Here is a 24,926-nt window from a genome sequence, read left to right on the forward strand (position 1 = left end):
GTAAAGGTGTGGGATCCAGATTCAAGGAAATTATAGTCCCGCTGTTCTCAGCCCTCATTAGACCAATAATCGCGTACAATGTGTCATTTGGCATGCACTTGAATAAGCACTTACAGCAGCTGGACTGACTTCAGAGGTTCATCACAAAGAAAATACAAGGTGTAAACAACATGTCCTGTGTGGATAGACTAACAGCCCCATCCCTTCACTCTGTCTCCTACTGACTATTAAGGGGTGACCTATGCCTGACCTACAAGGCACTTACAAATCCAGCCCTGATGGAGCTGCTACACATCTGCAAGTAAAACAGCACAAGGGTCATCCAATCTAGGGATCTAAAGTTAGTGACTCAAACAAAACATGCTGGAGAGACAGATATGTGTCTCAGAGATTGCCCCTTCTTTGGAACAGGCTTTCTGATCACATTTAGCAGAGTCCTTCCCTAGCCGTCTTCAAACGCAGTTTGGATTGATGGATGAAAAGTTGCAACTTCACACCTGGGGTAGTGCCTATGTCCCTTGTGGATAGGAGCAATATGTAAGATACTCAAGACATAGACACAAAACCATGCCATCCTTTTGCCCCTGAGGGCCATATATTGGGTAAAATCAGGTTATATTGGCTAGGCTTTTAAGGGCTCTTAAGCCGTTAGTATAGTAATCTCCTGTGGACCTATGAACCTACATGCATGCAAAGATAATTCAGATGCCCTGCAGCTGGCATACAGCCATGGTTCCGATAAGGATTAATTTCTTTGAATTGTGGTCTAATATGTTGTAACTGCCAATATGCCTTTGTTGTATTCTGTGAATGTAATACTTTACTATTTTCTGTCTATTTTGACATTTCTGTGCATTGTGGTATAATATGTCATAGCTGCCAATATGCCTTTGTTGTTATATTCTGTGAATGTCATACTTTTCTAGGTAATGTTTCTTTTGACATGTTCTAAAATTGCCGAAAGGATATCTGTGAATGTTATTACTCTGTTTATTGTAATGTGTTTCCATTGAACTTTTTCCCTGGGCTTCCGATGAAAAATTGGTCATGCATAGTCAGGCTATCCCAGTTAATAAAACAAACAAATAAACAAAGAAAAGTAAATAAATAAAATATGAAAATGAGATGCCCTGCTAATCTAGTACTGCATGGGACCCAGACAGTTTAAGGTCAGGTATAGCTGGGGTGCTGTTCCTACACTTACAATATTCTTGTAAGTAGATATGAAATAGCTTTTTATCTGTCCCCCAGTGGAGTTAATTTCTGAGTTTAAAAGTTTGTAAACTGTGAATCTCAAATGTTTCTAGATGGAAGCAAATGGTAAGGGGCATATCATGTGCTAACAATTATTTGTCACTTTGCAGCATATGGCACTATGTTCTTTTGACTGTTTTTTAGAATAACAATGAGCCAGCAAGTTGTCTTCCAATGGCATAATTATTTTCCCACTGAAGTTTACAAATTGGAATATCTGATAGGAGCTAAATGGAGCTAAATGGAAAGGATAGCTATATAAAACTGAGGATATGAAATTATTGCATGTATACAACAGCCATAAATCTTTTCAGCAAATTATACTTTGTTATTTGTGTTTACCCAGCCATAGTGTACTCTCTAGGTATGTCCATCATAATGAATTTCCAGTGGCAGTGTTCATATCTGCTTACAGAAAAGGAAATAAAAGCAAATGGTTTTGCTATATACACTGATAGCAGTACTCAAGTTTTTAATCCATGTCAGTTTCACAGTTGTGCTGGAATATACTTTGTCAAAAATTAAACCTTCGTGAAGCATTGTAATCCACATACTCAGCCTAGAAAATAGTGTCACTGAGAAGTATATGCCAAAATTTATTCTTCAGGTCTACTTACTTCTTTTAGGACTTGCAGTACTTGACCACAAATGTTCTTGAAACTCAGTGACTAGACAGTAAACAAAATACGAAAACAGCATATAAACAACTCCATTTCACAGTTCCAGCAGTCCATTTTCCATGCCTGAATTTATACATTTTTGTATGTTTTTATTTATATTTTTGTACATTTGTGCTGTACAAAAAGTGAGGCTTTCATTCTAGAAATGCAGTCTAGAATACATCTTTCTCACAAGTTACTGAACATTTTAATTATCAATCGTTATACTGTTCTCACTAAAACAACAGTGTGTATATATTTTGATTCATATTACATACCATGTAGACAGAAAAGTTTTGAAGATGGGGCAGTATAAAATGTTTATGTCTCTCAGTACAAATAAGTTCTTCTTTCATTTCCAGGATCATTCAGAAAATGCTATTGGAGTAGCTGCCACTGTAGCCCATGAGATGGGCCATAACTTTGGGATGAGCCATGATGCCATGGGCTGCTGTACTGCTGACCCTTCTGATGGAGGGTGTATAATGGCAGCTGCAACTGGGTAAGGGATGTTCTACTCCTCATTTATTGATTGCTTTCTTCCTTTTTTATTTTTGGCAATTTGATAAGATTTTATATAGGAGACGTCAACTACCTTAGCCTAAGCAAGGGTCATTGTATCTTCTGAAAGTTAATTTTGTAAGGAAGATCTTCACATCTGCAATGAGTATATGAAAATGTTCAAACAAATGTTCAAATTGCTACTAAACTTGCTGTTTACATGCTGGCAGGTATATACTATGCTGAATATAACTCCACAGTGTAGACACTAAAACTGCTTAACTTGAACAATGTGTAATTCTCCCTTATAGGCCCTGTATGGCAGTTTATTCTGAAATGTAACATAGATTTGTGCTTAGATCCTGTCAGTATGTCCCAATTCAATTCTTATTTAATAGAAGTATGGAATATATCTTTGTTTATACCATCTTGGATGAATTTTGGAAGGCCAGTAACCCTTTGTAACTACCTCATTGATCTCACAGTAAAATTTCCTAAATGTTGCTGGAGATAAATATTACATTCATAGTCCTTTTTAATCAATTATAAACCACTCCTTAAGATGCTGGGAGTTGCTAAAATGCTATGCATTCTGCTTTTAAAACACAACCTTGTAACGCTAACTTTATAAAGAGGCAATGATTGTAAATTAAAAGTTCTTTCACAGACTACCCTAAGGTTTTTTGCTACACACGTACATTAAATCTGTGGATATGTATATCATGGATCTAACTTCATTGGGCCTGCTTTGGTAGGTGTATGCATAGGCAATGCTTCTTATAGCCTCTTAATGGCCAGTTTAAATTTCTGACTTTGAGCTCCTAGCCTTGGAGCATTTATGCTCCTGTTAGTCCATGCTGAGATGTCCCATCTAGTAATACAGGGATGTTCTGTCCAGGGCCAGAATTACAAGAAGTCTGTTGGAGCTTCACCTCCATGCTCACATCTTTGAAATAGCCCCTACTGTTAATCATCCCAGTTTAGTCCAAAATCCTATACTATTGTGGGAACTAAATAAGTAGACTCCTTATAATTTTCAGCTCTAGGCACATGAGGTCCATAATTCAACAATGCTCCAGTCCCAAAATCCCTAATTATCTCTAGCCACAAGTGCAGTTTTTTTTGAAAAGGATCCTTTCTGAATCCTGTGGATAACTCTTGCACTCCATGCACTGGTGTCAGTTTTCGTTGGATACTACAGTTTATCCCACATCTCAAAAACCTGTTACAATACTTACTGTGTTCTGCACATGTGGTCTGGGACATGGCCGAATGTGGTCTGAAAAAAAAATGTCCAGTTACATTTTTGACTTACCTGCCTCTCTATCTGTAGCCACACATATTTGTTAACTGAAAATATCCGACTGCAGATAATTTATTTTCAGTGTGTCCTAGAGAAAAGGAAAGGAAAGCTCCAACAATGCAGATAACCGTAATGGCAAAAAAGCATTTTCACAGCATTAAAGAAAAATGAAAACAACAATAATAATAAAGGCATAATTATTATTATTATTATTATTATTATTATGGTATAAAACATAATAATATAGATAGTGTAATAGTGTTCAAAGAAAATGATAATTAAAACATAGCGATTTACATTTTTAAATAATTGATTTTAGAGCATGTCCAGTGTAGCAAATGTGAATTCAAGGAGTGAAAGAGACAGATAGAAGAGCAGAGGAGAATTATACTTTAGGGCAGCTTTATAAAAGTAATATATTAGTAACAGAAGAAAAAATATAGAGAAGATATGAAAGGAAGGAATCCCAAGAATAACCAGAATCAAATAACTCCAGAGCTGCAATACGTTTGGATGCACAAGAGAATAGTAATCAGGTTTGGCAGTTCCCCGAGTGAAAGTAATCAGGGAAATCAAAACCACCAGATACTGAACAAAGCAAACAAGAAAAAACAAAGTGGCCACAGCCAATAACGCACAAGTAAGATAATCTTAACACTCCATTGTCTGTCTCTGAGAAGAAACATCTAAACTGAGTAAAAGTAGAGCAGGCATACATTAAACTCTCTTTACCAGAGGTCAATATACAATGTCAGAAAATATTTAATATTTTTGGAAAGCATTGAGTGAGAAATGTGTGTTAGCAAGCACAGTGTGAAAAGTCTAGAATTTGTGATGGTTGCAAATGTGTCCAACTGTCATGTGCTTCATATCTGTCCCTTTCAGTTGTGTCATCCTAGATCTAACTGACCATCTGTGTGAAATGGTGGGTGAAGGAAGCTGAAGCTAGTGAGTGAACTGGTCATTCTGAGAACATGCTGTACTGTCAGAGTCAGAATGTTCTCCACCACAGAGTTTTAAACTTACAGGATCATAGTTCCCAACGTCTTAGAACAAAAACTCTGGACAAAGCCAACAATAATGTGAAAACAAAGCACCATGAATAGGGACACATTTTAAATATTGCTCTTATAAACTGAGAAAGTTGCTAGAACAAAAGGTCTTGTGTTACAATGCATTTTTGAATGATATAAAGTGTGATACTCAAATGCCTGCCATTATTTAGTGAATTCAGTTCTCAATGATGTGCCACAAAAATCCAGAAAACCAAAAATTTTATGAGGAACATACCAAAAATATGAGGCAAAATCTGGATAGTTGAGAGGTATGTACAGGGTCCTTTGAAGGAACAGTTAACAATAGGGCATCTCTGTCCTGTTCAACAATGGGCATATAGTGTATCCTGGAAATATTGTTTCAGGGGTTCAAGTGCTGCTGAAAAGTCTGGAGTCCATATAATAACAGTTCTTTCCTCTCAAGGAAACTGATATGTAACTGGAATTTTTCCATGGTCCAGGAAGTCTTGCTGTAAATGATATCATAATTAATGTATTCTAGTCGTCCAGTTATACATTATAATGGTAGTTCAGATAATGACCTTCAGAAGGGAAGGATCCCTTTGAAAAAAGAAGAGGAACAAATACAAGTCAGAATCTGGAAGATAAATACACTGCACTGGCGATCTGGATGATTATTTGTAGAAGCTGTGATTCCTGTGCACTTGGTAAAGACACACTGTGGTGGAGATAGTCGACGGAAGCATGTTTTTCAAATATAATGTCCCAGATTCGAAAAGAGTTGCTCTTAGTGCAAGTCTGCTTTGATTCCAAAAGACCTGCTGTCAGTGTAAGTGACTTATGTCTGTGTAAAGGCCTGCCTATAAACAGGCTTACTATGGGGGACCATATTTCAAAACATCTGCTCTCAGTGTAAGTATTTACTTACACTGAGAACAAGTCTTTTGGAACTGGGACCAATGTCTTAAAAAATGCAAACCGATCAAGTAAATTTGAATATGTGACAAAGACTACACATTTGAGAGAAAGTTAATCAGCCTTCTATTAGAAGGCCAGGAAAAAAAGAGTGCCACACTGCTGGCATACTACATTTTTTATACATCTGTACACGCATACATACAAATAACTTTTTGTCTAAGATCTCTGGTCCTTTAGGAGACCACAAAAAGCTTGGAAACCCTACAGACTTCTATGGAGGAAAACTGTTTATGTGGTGTTTCTATTAATTCCTGCATCACTGCCTGGAAAAGAAAGAAATGTTATCATGGGGAAATTGGTCCTGAAAAAAGTGTATTCAGATGGGATGGAAATGAGCTCTGTTTGATGTATCCTCGCTCTAGGTGCAACTGGTTCAAATTGTATGCAGTTGTTGTTCTTTCAACTGATAAACAGAGAAATTGTCTTTTCCCACAACTCATAAGTCATGATCAGGCTAAAGTAATCCAGGAAAGTGTCAGATTATTTTATGTTAACAAGATGTATGGGCTAATTTCAACCGTTATCCAAGGCAGTGTGGAACATTTGCATTAATGTAGGATTGCCAGCTTTTCAAATGACCAAAGTGGGTCAGTTTTGCATAATGTGAGATTTTGCAGGACACCCCATACCCATAACAAGTGCAAAGGACTGAACTGCACTTTTTGGCAAAAATAAAAGCTCACCTTGCAAAATTTGAGTTGTTTCTTTTGCTTCTCATCATATTAAGATGTTTCAAATACATACATAAATATGATTATAAAAAGTATCTAACTGAAAAAATATAGTATTGATATTTCCAGTCATCATTGCCCCATGATTTTAACACTTTTTTTCCTGTGATTACAGTGCTCCAAAAGTACCCTACTTGTTTTTGACTAATTATTAAGAACGAGAGACTGGACATCACACACCCCACTATTTGTTTGAGGCTTTCTGGGACTGACAGTGGGAAGTACAACTGTCTCTGCCAAGCAGCTCAAGTGCATCTGGTGCAATAACTTATTTTCTTTTTAAATACATGTTAAAGATGTCCGTCATGGAAGTCATTTGAAAGTCCTTTGTTACAATGTTTCCTTCCTTCAAGTTTTTCTTTCAGTTTTCTTTTTCTTTTCCTGCTCTCTTCTCTCAGCTTCATGTTTCTCTTTCACAGTCTGTTCTCCCTTGTAAATAATGTCACACCAAAAGAATCTACTGGGGACTGGGCTAGTTCCAACTATCAAAAACATTGTTAAGTCACTATCCATTTAACAGCATTGGCTCTTGTCCACTCCCAATGGTTACAATTTTAGCTTTGAGAAGTGTTGACAGTTTATCATGTGCATTTAATTTCTTATAGTTAAATACATTTGTTGCCCTGCCGAAGCCATTCATTACACATAATTCCCTTTCCAGTACTCTATGCGTATCATTACTATTCATTACACATAATTCCCTTTGCAGTACTCTACGAGTATCATTACTATTCATTACACATAACTCCCTTTCCAGTATTCTACAAGTATCATTACTATTCATTACACATAACTCCCTTTCCAGTACTCTACGAGTATCATTACTATTCATTACACATAACTCCCTTTCCACTACTCTACGAGTATCATTACTATTCATTACACATAACTCCCTTTCCAGTACTCTATGAGTATCATTATTATTCATTACACATAACTCCCTTTCCAGTACTCTATGAGTATCATTACTATTCATTACACATAACTCGCTTTCCAGTACTCTACGAGTATCATTACTATTCATTACACATAACTTCCTTTCCAGTACTCTATGAGTATCATTACTATTCATTACACAGCTCCCTTTCCAGTACTCTACGAGTATCATTACTATTCATTACACATAACTCCCTTTCCAGTACTGTATGAGTATCATTACTATTCATTACACATAACTCCCTTTCCAGTATTCTACAAGTATCATTACTATTCATTACACATAACTCCCTTTCCAGTACTCTATGAGTATCATTACTATTCATTACACAACTCCCTTTCCAGTACTCTATGAGTATCATTACTATTCATTACACATAACTCCCTTTCCAGTACTGTATGAGTATCATTACTATTCATTACACATAACTCCCTTTCCAGTACTGTATGAGTATCATTACTATTCATTACACATAACTCCCTTTCCAGTACTCTACAAGTATCATTACTATTCATTACACATAACTCCCTTTCCAGTATTCTACAAGTATCATTACTATTCATTACACATAACTCCCTTTCCAGTACTCTGTGAGTATCATTACTATTCATTACACATAACTCCCTTTCCAGTATTCTACAAGTATCATTACTATTCATTACACATAACTCCCTTTCCACTACTCTATGAGTATCATTACTATTCATTACACATAACTCCCTTTCCACTACTCTACGAGTATCATTACTATTCATTACACATAACTCCCTTTCCACTACTCTACGAGTATCATTACTATTCATTACACATAACTCTCTTTCCAGTACTCTATGAGTATCATTACTATTCATTGCACATAACTCCCTTTCCAGTACTCTATGAGTATCATTACTATTCATTACACATAACTCGCTTTCCAGTACTCTACGAGTATCATTAGTATTCATTACACATAACTTCCTTTCCAGTACTCTATGAGTATCATTACTATTCATTACACAACTCCCTTTCCAGTACTCTATGAGTATCATTACTATTCATTACACATAACTCCCTTTCCAGTACTGTATGAGTATCATTACTATTCATTACACATAACTCCCTTTCCAGTACTGTATGAGTATCATTACTATTCATTACACATAACTCCCTTTCCAGTACTCTACAAGTATCATTACTATTCATTACACATAACTCCCTTTCCAGTACTCTACGAGTATCATTACTATTCATTACACATAACTTCCTTTCCAGTACTCTATGAGTATCATTACTATTCATTACACATAACTCCCTTTCCAGTATTCTACAAGTATCATTACTATTCATTACACATAACTCCCTTTCCAGTATTCTACAAGTATCATTACTATTCATTACACATAACTCCCTTTCCAGTATTCTACAAGTATCATTACTATTCATTACACATAACTCCCTTTCCAGTACTCTACGAGTATCATTACTATTCATTACACATAACTTCCTTTCCAGTACTCTATGAGTATCATTACTATTCATTACACATAACTCCCTTTCCAGTATTCTACAAGTATCATTACTATTCATTACACATAACTCCCTTTCCAGTATTCTACAAGTATCATTACTATTCATTACACATAACTCCCTTTCCAGTATTCTACAAGTATCATTACTATTCATTACACATAACTCCCTTTCCAGTATTCTACAAGTATCATTACTATTCATTACACATAACTCCCTTTCCAGTATTCTACAAGTATCATTACTATTCATTACACATAACTCCCTTTCCAGTATTCTACGTACTACTTGAAGTAAACACTCTTTATCATAAAAAACTAGAATAACACAGCAAAGGATAAAGCAAAGAAAAAAAAGAGAAAGAGAATGATAACAGACCCATTACCCTGCTTCCCTTTCCCGGTATTGCCTGCATCTGCTTTATATCATACATTTCAAATCATTATCAGCTAGAAGCACCAAGTTCCCTGCTCTGCGATCTATTATGCCCATTCAGGAAATCCCATAATACCAGTGGGTTAGTCCCTGTATACAAACTCATCTTTTGCACAATCTGTGTTTCTCAATTAACCCTCGCCTACACTTTCTTTTTAGGGATGTGATTTCCTGACCATAAGCTTACTATTTGCATTTACCTGCAGTTTTGATTCTTGCCTCATGAGATTTTCCATTAGATCCCTCACCTCCTTCCATTCCAGGCTTTCCTTTTTTTTCTTCTTGCGCATAATTGATTTTTCCCCAGTATCCCCAATATTGTAATTAAATCCTTCTTTACATCTGTCATATTTATTTCAGGGTCTCAGTTTAAAAGCCGTAAATCCCTTGACGGCTCTACCAATCCCTGATTTAAGTTTGTTAACCATAGGTTAACTTCCTCTATTAATTTTCTAAGCCCTTCACACTGCCAAAATATATCTTTTCAAGTTCCCTGTTGCCCAGTATTATATCTTCAGCAAACATCTGATGCCTGAGGGAACATTCTGTGAAGTCTCTGTGGGGTATGAAAGTACTTACATAAATACTTCCACAGAAAAATTCTAAATTTCTAGGGGCCAAGCATATTTCTTGCCAGTTCTGTTTCCCTAGATCTCTGTTTAACAGAGTATTCCAGTCTTGTATAACTTCATTTCCTTTCCCATTTTTATTATCCATCCATCTACTGTATGCTCTTGATAAAAACCTCTTATGTTTTTGCCTTCTCTGTCCTTGCTTTATATATTAATTCTATCCACCCTGCCTCATCCAGCCTATGTACAATCTGTTGAGACAACTCCTTTGCCTCCATAATTAGGTTTTACTATTAAAGCTTTGTCTTTCTGCTAAGTTAAATTCCTTCTGGGCTTTATCCCAGTTCATCATCCCATCCCTATTTATTATTTTTTGCAAAAACTTAGGATCAATATTCAATGCCTTCCGTCTTTTCCCGCTGATCTCCCAATTTGTCCCCCTATTACAGATGTCATTGTCCTAATAGGCAAAATATACTTTATTAATGCATCTTCTTTTGACTTTCCCATAAGATCATGTAGGGAGCCCAGAGCATATAGATAAACTAGCTGCACCTCCTGCTTTTTGGAATCGTCTCCACATCTCACCATCCTCCCTTCCAAGTAGGCCCCTTTTCTGCTCTCCTGCCATACTCTTCCATTTCAGCCTGTGTAGCTCTACTTGAAGCAAGTAAATCAATCCAATTTGTTCTGCCCTATAATACCCTTCCATATCTGGGCTTTCAACCCTCCATGCAATATAGGAAGCACTAATTTACTTGCCTTCACATATAAAAGGCCGATAAACCTTTCCTTAGTTTGTTTCATATTTGAGGATCTGGTTAGACTGGGTAAGCCTGAATCCAGTATACCACTAAGGGTACTAAGAACATCTTCATAACATGTATTTTGCTGTCCAGGTTCATATGTATATTACCATTGCCTAATATATTTTCCTATCTTCTCTTCCTTCTCCTGACACATTTCCTACGCCGCTTGGATAAGGTTTTTTTTATCCATATCCCCAAGTATCTAATTTTTTTATGACCTCATAGGTAAGGGTATTGTTGCATTAAATCAAATGTTGGAGTATAATGCATTGCAAAAGCTTCCATCTTTGTAACATTAATTTTGTGTACTGCTATGTACTGGTATTCCCTTAGAACCTGAAATAGTATAGGAGCATCTCTCTCTCTGGATCTGCCAAATACACTGTGACATCATCAGTGAATAAAGCATTTTTTTCCTTTCTATCATAGCAAGAAGACCCAGTGCCTGACTGTATAGGGCAAATAACAAGGGGGAGAGGGACACCCCTGTTTAATTCTTCTCGTAGGTGTGAAACCCTGAGAAGGATAACCTTCAGTTTAATATTCACTTTTGCAGGTCAGTAAATCTTTCATAAAAGGTTTATCTATTGGTCAATGATCCCAAATGCTTTCATAACCATAAACAAAATTTCCCAATGTACTCTGTCATATGCTTTTTCTTCATCTAGCACAACAATTGAAATGATCTGTTCTGGTATTCTGCAACCCTCTGAAGCATGATTGTTTTAGTAATGCTGTCAAATGTTTCCCTACCTCCAACAGAATCACATCGATCTAACTGAATAAGACTGGACAGTATTTGTGCAAGTTTCTTAGCCAATATGGGCATAAACATCTAATAATCATGATTTAACACTGAAATGGGTTTGTATGTCCTGGGTCTGATGGGTTTTTACCTTCTCTAGGTAAAACCATTGTTATCGCAGAAGATCAAGAACCCGACACTTCTGCTGCTGCCAAAATGGCATTGAACATGTTCACTCATCTCAGAGTCACCTTCTCCTCCGCTAGTCTGCATAACTCACAGGGTAGCTCATCTGGTCCCACTGACTTACCTACTGCCTGAGATTTAATAGGCCATTTTACCTCCTCTATGGTAATCTGGCTCCTTAATATAACTCTATCTTCTTGTGTCACTTGTGGTATCACAAGAGAGTCCAAAAATTCCTTTGCTCACCCCTGCCAATTTGTTCTTTTACTGTCCTCTTTGCACACCTTCTGAAAGTACTAGCACATTACTGTAAAAGTATTTTCCCTTTTCAATTGCATTCCAACTGTGTCAGGGTCCTTAATTTTACTTAACTCACTTTGAACCTTTTAGATCCTAAGTTTCTGAGCCGATATTTTAACTATTCTTGGTGTAAATTTCTCATAACTCTATTTTAATGCTATCTTCCTATATTCAGACATATCTATAAGATATTCTTCCACATTTTTCCTTGCTTCCTCCCATTCCCTTATTTCCTCATCCAACCCTCTTCCTAGATTTCATTGAGACTCTTTGACTTTATTTAACCTGTGATGCCCGTGCACTGGCCCAGCAATCAAGGAGCCTCAATCCTCACCACTAACACCAGCAAGGGGTGTTCATATAGGGAAAGGATAATAAATACACACACAGTAAAGTGCAATTTCCCTTAACAGCACACAGAGATCACAGTCAGTCTGGGGCTGGTTTCTCCCTTTCTCTCCAGGTCCCCAATAAGACTCCCCACTGGCACAGCTATAGGGTCCAGATCTTAGCCTAGTGGGCAAGCTAAAACCTCCAGCACCCTCTCTGTCTAACCAGTGCTTTGTGTTCTTGCCCAAGTAGCTGACACACATACACTTTGAGATAAGAGTTATATACAACCATACAGACACTCCAGGGGAAGGCTGGCACAGGTTCTCCAGCTGTGCCCCTTTTCTGCCCAGTTTAAAAGGTAGTACCAGCTGCCACCACCCACTAATATCAGCTACTAAAATGCTTTTCTAAAAGGGTGTCCAATTATTACCATGCAATATTATTACTATCCAAATGGTAAGTGTGACTGAACAGTCAATGCGTATTCGAGTGACTTAGTACAGTATCACTATATACATGCAATGTACTCTAGAGCTTATATTAACTCTACATAAAACAGCCACAGTTGAAAGGTTTAAAAATATTTAATAATAAATAATAAAAACACAAGGCAATACTTCTTACTACACGGTGCTAGTCAAGAGTTCAGAGATCACAGAGAAATACTTAAAATAATACCGTAGAAAAGTTCTGACATCAACACAGAAAAACACTTAGTCTAATCTTCCTAATTCCTAGCTATTTCTAAGAGAAAGCACAGTTCTAAATAACTTACATCTAGAGCAGACAGTGCTGGTGATGGATGTTCTCAAGACAAAATGCTCAGAGCTCTCTGATTCTCTCTCTTTAAATTGATAACACAGAGCTGCTTTACATGACATCATTCTTCACACTTCTCTGGTGTTCCCAGGATAACAGAAACTGCATTTGCATTCTTTACACCTGGTCAGAAACCAGAGCAATAAAGGACATTTATACATGCAAATTCTAGCCATTAACTCTGGTCTTAAAACAATAGGCAGGATGCCTCCCTCTAGACATATCGGCTCCGAATTTTAACATCAAAGATGGTCATAAAATGCTTGATTTAGCTTTCTTACAGCAGAGTGCACTTTTGTTCCATTTTTGCAGTTCAATATCCAATACAGTCTTTTCACATTTAAGAGAACAAGCCTGTGGTTTACATTAATATTTACAAATGACAGAATTATCTACAAAATTCTATTTGGCTAGGGTGGTAGCCTTCACCTATCTTCACATAACCAGTCAAGGTATTTCCTATTCCTATGTGTCCATTTCTCTCCCTCCTTCCTTTTAATTTCAAACATCATCTCACTTTTTAAGATATCCCACCTGATTCCTAAGCCTGTTTGGTCAAAATCAAAATGTGATACTTATCTTTGATTACCTGACTAACCTAGGACTGAAAATTCTTTTTTTTTTTTTGTTTTAATAAATACATTGGGAGTCTCCAGTATTTACATAAACCCCTCCCCTCTGGTAAACAAAGTGTCACCATTATCGGAGATGCACATACACAATTTCACTGGAGGCAACAATCTCGCATACAAATAAGGTTGTCAAGAAGACACACATTACCCAGACACACAGACCAGCTTACGCTTGAGCACTAAAAAGTAATCTTTCCAAACCTCAAAGACCTCCTAAGCCTATAAATAGCAAAATCTACCCTCATCAATTTCTAAAGCATTCACCAAAAGCAACACCAAACACCATACACATACTTACACCCAGTGTAGCCCCAAGAACAAAGTCCACAAGGCAAGCCAATACAACATTACCAAGGCCCATGTCATGGGGACTCCATTGTACAACATGCAGATGCCTTACTCACCAGATTAAACAAGGAGAAAATAATGGTTATTTGCTTATTTGGAGCCAGAATCCACCAAGTTACGCATGTACTCAAGTCACTACACCATAGGTACCAAAATGATTCTATCATAGTACGGGTGAGTGCTAATGACCTAATACAAACTTTACTGGACTATATGAAAGGAGACATTGTTGATCTCTTTGAATATGCGTCTCAGGCAATTATGTGTCTTACAATGAGCAGCATTAAACATTCACCGCGGATGATGCCACAGAATGAACAAAAGATGATTGACTTCAGTAATTGGCTTAGTTTCTGGTGTCTTTCCAGTGAGATTCAATATCTGTCAGTGTGGGAGGACATGGTTAGCAAGCCACATTGCTTTGCAAAGGATGGTTTGCTCCTGTCTATCCTAGGCTTCCAAATATTGATTAAAACCAACCCCTTAGAGCCTTTTTTAGGCAATGCCAAATTGACAAACCTTCCAACATAGGAAATAAAATCCAAAGAAACCTAAGGTGTTACTGCTGAATGCTAGCAGCCTAAACAAGACACTCCACACCCAACAGGTACTCCTTACTCTGGAGAACACAGACATCTGAGCCATTACTGAGGCATGGTTCACATCCAAAGAAAGTACTCCAACAGTGCAAGGCTTCAGTGCCTTCCACACATTTAGACCATTAGACACACAGACAAGGAAAAAAGGTGGAGGAGTCTCAAAGTATATTACCAGCAAGCATAACTCTACATTGGTTAAACAAAATGATGACCTGGAGTTTTTCCACATGCAAGTGACAAAGTCCCATACCATATCCCAGCAAGCTATAGGTCACCTCTATGTCTCTGGTATCCCATAGCTTGTACCTAGACCTACTGGAAATACTCACCATTAAACCAAATACACTATTCATGGGATACTTTACCCCTTTACAGACTGGGAAACATACTGACTTATACTAACAGACACAAGGATTTCTGGACTTTATTAACACAGATACCCTTGACCAGATAGTGTGCTCACCCATCAAACATACTGGACCTGGTACTCGTTTATATGGGAGAGCAATGCATCCCCCCCCCCCCCACACACACACACACACCTGTGTCAGGTCCTCACTGGTGAGATAGAACCACAAAGCTGTCTCCTATGAAATAAAAATCAGCTTGGTAATCCCAACAAATCCTGTAACAGTTGTAAATTAATCCAAAGCAAACTAAGTCCTATTAAGCAACAGTTGTCAAAATGCAATGCCCTTCACAACCCTAAGTTCACAGCAAACTATGTGGAATTTTCTCACAGAGACCCTGTACAACCATGTAAATGGATTTATAAAGGCTGCTGTACCTACTAGTTGTAAGCCCAAAACAAACTAAAAATAGACCAACTGGTGAAATCCAAACCTAAATAGGGTATGCAACAAAATGAAAAAGTCATGGCTAAAATCAGGAAGATCATCTGCCACAATGATAGCAGCTCTCTAATTAAATTAAACAGGAGACTAAGAGGACTAATTAATTCCAACAAGGCCAATTATGAGGTTAAGATAGCCTCACAGGCTAAGGGCAACCACAAGACCTTCTACAGCTATGTCTGAAACCTCAAAGCAGCACACACCAGTGTGCCGAATTGCTGGCCCATGGAGCCACCTTCACTGAGCACAGTGACATAGCAAATTAGTTGGCTGACAAATTCAGCTCAAGCTTCACCCCTACTCCCCCCTGCCTCTCCCCATGAAATACCCACTAGCATACACCCTCCCCACCTATTAGCAAGGAACGGGTCCTGGCACTAAGGCCAAAAACATAATCTCAATGGGCCCTGATAATATCTCATGATGCCTCCAAAATAGCTTGAAACATGACCTATCAGAACCACTTGAGTCATTTATTAATTATGGTCAAAAAACAGACCTACCACGAGAATGGAGGACTGTCACAGTTATCCCACTTCACAAGGGTGGAACATCAACTGACCCCAGAAACTACAGACCTATTAGTCTGGCTAGTCTAATATGCAAAGCTAAGGAACAAATTATCATGGAAATGATCAACAAAGACATAGGCAACCTTCAGACACTGGATCCAACTCAGTTTTGCTTTGTCAAGGGAAGGTCATGTCTATTAAACCTGGTGGACTTCTTTGAGAAGGTTACCAAAGCAATGGATGAGGGGAAAATGGTGCATACCATCTACCTGTACCTGGCTAAGGTGTAATACACCACTCAGGTATAATTAAAACACTCACTGAACTGGGCATAAACCTCTACATAACTCACTGAATTGTCACCTAGCTTACAGACACGACCCAAGAATTCAAGATTGGTTATACCACCTCCGCTAACACATTGGTCACAAGTAGGGTGCCTCAGGGCTCCATGCTGGGACTGCTTCTATTTGGCATCTACTTCTCAGAGGAAATGGCTAATGTCAAGGGCCATTGGCTGACCATGTTCACTGATGTCTGCAAATTGTGAGCTATCATAGACTCCACCCATGACACAAGCATCTTAGAAGAGGGTCTAACACAGAGAAATGACTGGTACCAAATTCTAGGGCTAAAACTCAATGCTAAGATATGCATTACAGTGCCTTTTGGGAAAACTATCACCCAAGCTAATTACTCTATCGATAAGACACACATAAGAGTTGACTCAGTACTCAGGGATTTGGGAACATATGTAGACAGTAATCTGGCCTTTGACCAGCATGCAACCGAGATAGAAAGAAAAGTATTCTATGTTGCCCAGCTTATAAGTAAGGGCATAGCATCCAGGTCCAAAGAAGTCATAGTGCCACTTTATTTGGCCCTTATCAGACCAATCATTGACTATAATGCCCCCTTCACCATGTACCTGACTAGACACATGCAACAGTTGGAATGCCCGCAAAAGTCCCTTACCCGGATAAACCAGGGTACAAACACATTATCCTATACAGTTAGCTACTGTGATCCTTTACCGCTGTCTTTCGGTTTACAGGCTTTAACATAGCAGAATCTTTTCAACTCTTTTTCTGCTTCCTTCTGGCTTCCTTGAGCAGTGCATTACTCATGCCGCTATCACCTAGCTGAGCTTTTCCACCAAGTTCACAACTTAAATCTGCTGTTGTTTGTAGGAATGCTAGTCAGATCAGCACATCAGCCTGCCACCATACTGGAATTCCCGATCAATGGGACACTTGAGAGGAAATCGGACTGTTCTCTGTATTATGTAGAGCACACAAAAGGCAACATTATTTATTTTTATTTATTTATTGACTGGGAAAGTGCACTGGGCCAAAGAACCTATTTTCAGTGGAGGCCCAGGAAAAAAGCTCCAGTTACAACAAAACAGTATATATTTCATAAAGACAGTAACCAAAAGTGTTTACACAATTTTCTAAAGATTAAAATACTTCTAGTATAATGTAGTGTACAGTACTAGCACATATACAGATTTCAAGAAGTTTAATACATAACAGCAATCTAGTTAGTGTTAGTAGTATACATGGAATTTCCAGTGGAAATCAAAGTACATTATTTTAAAGAATGAAAATCTTTGTTAACACATAGGCCATTTTAGCCTGATTACAGGAAGAAGTCAAATTATCATATCAGATCAAATTGTCAGAAAAAGAGAAGAATTTCTTAAAATGGGTAAGCATCCTCATAGTTAGCATGTTTGGATGTAGTTTAAGGTGGTCTATAGTTTTGTACGCATGGGCAGATAGGTTTGCCAAGGAAATGATCATTTAAAGTAAGTTTAACATTTTTTAAAGAATCTGCTTGTGTAATAGAAGGTGGTAGGGCATTCCAAAGTTTGGATACAGAGTTTGAGTACAGGCTTTGTCTAGCCCTTTTATTGGGTTTAGAAACATTTAGTAGCTGTTTGTTAGTGGAACAAAGATTTCTGGTAGGGGTGTAGAATTGTAGGATGGATTGCAGAGAAGGGCAATTATCGGGGTTATATATTAATTTGTGAGCCAGAGCAAGTTGGGTGTAGTATAGGAAGTGGGGGGATTCAAGCCATTTCAATTCCTTGATGGCTTGGCAGGGAGAGTTTGGTTTGGTAGTCCAGTGGCGAATTTTGCTTTTTTGTAATAGCATGCTGGTAGTCTGCTGCTTAGAGATGTATGCAGGTTAGTAAAAATGGGGGAACCATAGAGGAGGGATGGGAGTAGGAAGGTGTTTGCTAATTTTAATTTTGTAGGTTTGTCCATATATAGTTTTTGTCTATAGAGTTTACCTAGTTTAAATTGTGTTTTTTATTGTATTTATAATATGTTGTTCAAATGATAGTTTATCATCAATAGTAACACCCAGTAATTTTGCTGACTTTACTACTTCAATTTCAGTCATATTATGGGAGTAAATCTTAAAGTCGTGTGGAGGAGCTTTAGATGCAAACAACAGTAGTTTAGATTTTTGGGGATTTAGTAAAAGTTGAGCTTCATTAAGCTACGTTTTTGTGGACGAAAAGGCTTTTTGTGTTATTTCTTGGAGATCTAAGAAGTTACTAGAGAAGGATATGATAGTAGAATCATCAGTGTACTGAATGAGTGAACTTTGATGGGAGACAGTGTGAAGATCGTTTATGAACACATTGAAGAGCAAAGGGCCAAGAATAGACCCCTGCTTCTTCTAGTGGTAGGGTTTTTAATGGGGTCCAATTTTGAGCATTTAGGTTGTTGAAGGTTGTTTGGCTGAAATTAGTTAGATTTCTGGATGCTCTATATGAGTGGGATTTTTGCACCTGAGTATGAGTTCTATGTGTAAGGGCAGGTAGATAGTCACTTAGAATGTTAGGAAGGGTTCCGTGTTGGAATATTTGTGTGGCTCTGACACTAGGATCCAGTCTAGGGTGGATTCTGGTTGATTGTTTAGTATTTGTGTGGGACTAGTAACTAGCTGTGTGAACCTGTACAGATTAATACAGATTAATATATGCAAATATGCAATGGTTCTCTGGTACAGTTTAACATCAGTGTGATATTGATTATATACAGATGTATAGCTATATATATATCTATATAAATATATACATGGGTTCACTTTATAATCTTGAAATACTGAAATATCGAATTTCAGTATTTAGAGACTATAAAGTTGAATGTTCAGAGTGGCGAAAGTGCGTAACTGTGAATCCAAATATATAGAATTTGCGGTTATGCTTTAACGGTACGTGACGTGGAATGTGTTGTGTGGATGGTTTCCGGTTTAGTATGTGGATTTAGGTGCAATTTAAGGTAAGTGCCTAATTTATAAGAGTTTTGACTAGGTGTGTGAGTGTATGTGAGTGTGTTTGGAAGTTGTACGTGTGGGCTAGGGTAGGCAGGTAAAAGTATGAGTGTTTAAATGTTGAATGTGGTGGTGTTTGTATATATGTGATGTGTGTGTGCGAGGGAGTGTAGAATGTCTGGCTGTGATTTGCTGTCTTTTTCTGTTTGGTGTGATCTTGGAGTTAGACTATATAAATGGGGGTGTAGGGGGGCTTGCCCCCCTACTTATTTGTAGTGTAGGTTTGTTAGTTTGTATTGTTATGTTTGTCTGTTTTTTTTTTGTAGTGTGAGTAGTTTGGTGTTTGTGTAAATTAGTATGTGGTGTGTTGAACCTCGCAATTTTAAATTTCACAGTTTTGGAGTTTCTGTGTTGTTTAGATTCGACTTTATAGTCTTGCAATATTGAAATTTGATGTTTCTTCAAGATTATAAAGTGAATCCATTTATCTATCTATCTATCTATATATATATATATATATATATATATATATATATATATATATATATATAAAATGTGCGTATGTATAAGTAGCTGATAAAGTCCCGGAATGCTGCTGGTGATGTACCCATTTGTAAGCAGTGATGGTTTGGTTAGTCTCACCTTTTGCATTAGTCAGCTCATGGGAACATTTAGGAGTTTGTTTGGCAAGGAATTTAAAGGATGAATTTTTAAGAAGAATAGTCAGTGTTTTTCTTTTATTTGATAGCTGGCTTCACTTTGAAGACACTGTGGTGGAGAACTGATCTTTTGGTTACAGCTGAAGTACAGTTTTAGTATGTAAAAAGACATTGTTGGTAGGTTGGGGTATAAAAGGGTGTACTTATATTAATTTGAGCCACTATACACCAAGTTATGTTTCTTTGTTTTTTCTTGAATCACAAATCGTAATAAAACTACAATCTTCTTTGTCTTTCGGCTTTTCACGGTTAGGGGGTCGCCACAGTGGAACTCCCATCCGCTAATGATTGGCAGTGGATTTTTACAGTACCGAGTTGCCTGCCAGCCCAATGCCCAACCTTCAAAGAAGGCACGCCCATTCATGCACGCACCTACCTGCATGTCTTTAAAGTCACTCGACCATGGGAGGACATGCAGACTCCACACAGAAGGCACTCCAGCCAAGAATCAAAAGGGAGAACCTCTTCCTGTGAGGCGACAATGCTAACCGCTGCACCACCGTGGCCTAATAAAACACAGAAAAAAAGAATACAAGGGGTAGCCCCCTTGCACTCCCCTGTGGGAGTCTTAGCCTGTCATATGTTACATACTTTTGTATAGCAATTCCATGGTTACACAACAGTAGAGAAAATGAAAAAACCTGCACAGCACATAGTGGTCTTACACAAGTCGATATGCTTTTGACCATTTGTGATGAAAAGAAAAACTAACTGAAACTGCACTCATCTGAATGTAAGAATGCTGACATGAGAGACAACTGGTTTCTAGCCAGTGAGAGTATGTTTGCTAGTGGGCAGAAATGGTCTAGGGAAAATGTTTTTGCAGAAAGTGCAGAGAATTTGGTCTATGCACAGGTCTGTGAGTATTCTTTTGACATTTGAATATAAGGCACACTGGTACTTTCTTGGGGCTTCTAAGTTTTCTGAAGCAGCAGATGTCTTTGTTGGAATGCTGGATATGTTTCATACTAGTTGGATGCATAAATGAGAATACATATAGGTAGTACTCTAACTGTAAAATAATAATGCTCTTAGCTGTACAAAAAACATATAATGGGTTAGAGAAATCTTGTAATTCTGAATTACTTGGCTTTACTGGAAAAGCTCACCCAGACATTGCCACAACGTGCTATGTGGGAAAGGTTAGTTTGCTTTTGCTATCTTGTATTTTGTATTATTTATTTATTTTTATTTATTGCATTTGTTTACCTGGAAAGTCCACTGGGCCTAAAAGAGCCCATTTTCAGTGGAGGCCCTGGGAGAAAAACTCCAACTATATAGATACAGAAAAAATATAAACATTAATTGGTGCAGAAGTAGAAATAGTGTTACAGATAGTAAATACAGTAACATATACAGAATATATACATAAAAGCAGGAATCATGTTTGATTACAGTAATATATACCGAAAATATACACTAAAGCAGAATTCAATGAATTCAAGGTATAAACATAGATATATTAATCAGTATTATTGTTCCAGTATTAAGTGAAGATCAAAATAAAAAAATAAATATGGAGAATGTATCATCAGTTATTAGTAGCAAAAGACATAGAAATTTAGTAATCATATAAGGAGAGTGAAGAGGTTAGGTTATAGAGCAGAAACATAGCCAGGAAGAGTTGAGATGATTTTTTAGTATTTAAAGTATTACTTTATTACCTTGTTCTGTTTTGTATACTGTGATTTGTTTTCTTTATAATGTGTTTTACTTGTACTCTGCTTTTAAGTGCATATTCAAACTTTGAAAGAGACTGCAGCTGTGTCTGTTGTGAGTCACACAGAAATCACTCCCTCCAAGCTGTTGCTGTTGTGTGTTTAAATACAACTGTCTTTCTAGTTGTCTTCTCCTTATATTAATTTGACCACATATCCCCTTCCCTCTCCCCTTTCACTGACTGTTGTGAGTAAGCAACAAAAATTATAATTTTGTGAAATCATTCCCCTTTAACTTTTTAAATTTATTGAACCAGAATACAAAAGTGCCCACCCCTTTCAATCTATCCTGCTCTTTTAAAATTAGTGGTTCTCCACTTAGACTGCTAAAGCTTAAGTTACCCTCTTTTTCATATCTAACTGCTTAGTGCACACTGCAGTTCTTAGGATAGTAACACATTTTTTTCATCTTACCTTTAAACATCTTTTGCAAGACCACCAGTCAGTGGAGAGTACCACAAACTACCACATAGGTGGTAGTCCCCTAAATACGGAAGACATAATAAGAGATCTGGGGACCCAAGTAGATAGTAATCGCACCTTTGATAATCACATTGCCAAAGTGGTTAGAAAATCCTTCTACATGGCCCACCTAATCACAAAAGGGTTTGCATCCAGATCAAAAGAGGTCATTGTGCCCCTCTACTTATCAGTCATCAGACCCATCATAGAGTACAATGCCCCATTTGGGATGTACCTTACAAGACACCTGCAACAGCTGAAAAGACTACATAAGTACCTCACCAACAGGATCACTAGCCTCAAACAGATGCCCTATGCAACTCGACTGAAGAAACTCCAGCTGTACTTGGTTGCATACCGCCTACTCAGAGGTGATCTCTGCCTGACATACAAGGCCATGTCCAACCCAGAATTGATGGACATGCTCCACCTAAAGAAAACCTTATCCGCTCGAGCCACACTCTCTAGGGATCTAAACCTCACCACAACAATAAATAGGACGTGCTGGAGGGATAGATTCCTGTCCCAGAGACTTCCCATACTTTGGAACAAGATTCCAATCTACATTAGGCAGAGCTCCTCGCTAACACTCTTCAAAAGAAACCTTGATGAGTGGATGGGAAACAGAAAGTTTACCCCCGGGATTACTTCAGTGGCTCTGCTGGACAGAGGCACAGGGAACTAATCTAAGGGGGCGGCAAAAGCCAACACATTCTGGCTAGGCTTATAAATGCCTTCAGGCAGATAGCCTAGTACCTACATATGAACCTATGAGAGCCTATATTCTATCTCTCAGTAGAAATCTTGAGATTAGTGGTTCTGTTTTTTCCTGTTGAGAGAAGGAGCAGAGGGATATTATTTCCTGAAGACTGTTGATCACCAGAAAGCCTAATACTGTAACTGCTTCATAGGTGGCAGCTTAGCATTTGTGCTTATATTGTACTCCTCGTGAGAGAAGGAGCAGAGTGCATTGATTCCTGACTGTTTTCAGTTGGGCAGTGAGTGTCTGTGCTTGATGTTCCTGATTGGTCTGGTTGCTATTCAAGACATCTACCAGGAAAAGGCTACAGCAAGCCTACAGACCCTTGCACCATCTAGGACAAGACTGTGGATCACCAAACAGGCTGTGGCCTGCTTCTCATCTTTGATTGGTGCTAATGCTTTGCTTCTGGTGAGAGAAGAATCAAAAGAGCATTGTATCCCAGAAGAGTGAAGCTGTGGTGAGACCAGCACTAGTAGTAGCCAGGCAGTAGCCATTCATGCGACTCCCCTCTTTTCATCATTCTTGACAAGTTAATTCTTTGTTTTCAGTAAATACTGCTTGATTTGTTTCTAAATTTAGACTATCTGCCTAAATACTTCATCCTTAAATTGTTGGGGTCTATGTTTTAGTTATTCCTCAAGTGTTGGCAGTGCCCTGTACAGACACAGACACCTTGAGCATCATTTTTCCTGGAAAAGCACGATTAAAATTCAACAATACCTGGTTGCACAAAGGACAACAAGTTTGCAGTGACAAGCACTGTCCCCGGAGTTGCAAACTGGATACTTTTATATGCTCACTCCAACTGTTTAATCAATAAAACAGGGTCTGTCGCCATGGATATCAACTTTCCCACTATCTCCATTGCCAGCTTGGTGGATATGGGCATCCTGAGGCAATGTAGAAATTGCCTCATGTTTACTGACAACCAGTTTATTCTTAAACAAACTGATATGGTATCTGAGAGATGTATTTACACAATGTCACTGTAGGCAAAGCTCTCACATAAAAGTACTCCTAATGTCAATAAGGTTGTCAGTAGTATACATGCTGCACCCATCACACACAATTCAAAGCAGATATATAGACCCACATATGCTGAGGCACTTAAATGTAATCTTCCTAAACCCCAAAGACCTCCTAGACTAAGTACAAATAACAAATACCCTCAGCAACCCCAAATGCACTCTTTCAAAGCAGCACCCACATCAACACATAGAGCCACATCCCATGGAGCCTCTACTTCTAAGGCCATAAAGCAAGCCACCACACAATCCAACATTCTCTTCATTGGAAACTCAATTATGAGACACACTGATGTCCCTGTCACTAGGCTGAGTAAGGAGAAAGTCACAGTCAGTTGCTTATCAGGGGCTAGGATCCACCACATTATGCATGCACTCTAGTCATTGGGCTTCAAGTACCAGTATGATTCAGTCATAGTTCATGTGGGAGTAAGTGATCTGAGATATACCTCCCTAGACTATATGAAGAGAGACATCATGGAGCTCTCAAAATATGTGACTCAGGCTAGTATGAGCCTAGCACTGAGCATCATTTTGCCTTCTCCAAGGATGATGCCACAATACAAATAAAAGATGACTGACTTTAATAATTCACTTAGTTTCTGGTGTCAGTTTAAGGGGGTGCAATATTTGTCAGCATGGAAGGAGATGGTCAACAGGTCACACTGCTTTGCCAAGGATGGTATGCACCTCTTCCCTTTAGGCTTCCAAATATTAGCTTAAACATTGTCTTACCCCATAGTGTCTTTTTTTAGGCAATGCCGAACTGAAAGTACTTCCAACATAGCAAATCAAAACCAAGAAAATGTAAAGGTATTACTGCTCAATGCTAGGAGTCTAAACAAAAAACTGCACTCTCTAGAAGCTGTTTTCACCCTAGAGAATGCTGAGGTCTGTGCGGTCACTGAGACATGAT

The 24,926-nt window shown here is 38.0% G+C and overlaps 1 protein-coding gene across 1 annotated transcript in view; it reads left to right on the forward strand.

Moving 5' to 3' along the window:
- The window catches only part of ADAM19 (ADAM metallopeptidase domain 19), a 1,509,956-nt gene that overhangs the window by 1,048,972 nt on the left and 436,058 nt on the right, over positions 1-24,926 (forward strand). Inside the window, exon 11 of the mRNA XM_044069332.1 lies at positions 2,276-2,415. Coding sequence (XP_043925267.1) covers positions 2,276-2,415 — 140 coding nt within the window. The remainder of the gene's footprint in view (positions 1-2,275; positions 2,416-24,926) is intronic.

Source organism: Protopterus annectens, chromosome 4.part0, assembly GCF_019279795.1.
Source record: "Protopterus annectens isolate FY-2018-M chromosome 4.part0, PAN1.0, whole genome shotgun sequence".
Classification (NCBI taxonomy): domain Eukaryota; kingdom Metazoa; phylum Chordata; order Ceratodontiformes; family Protopteridae; genus Protopterus; species Protopterus annectens.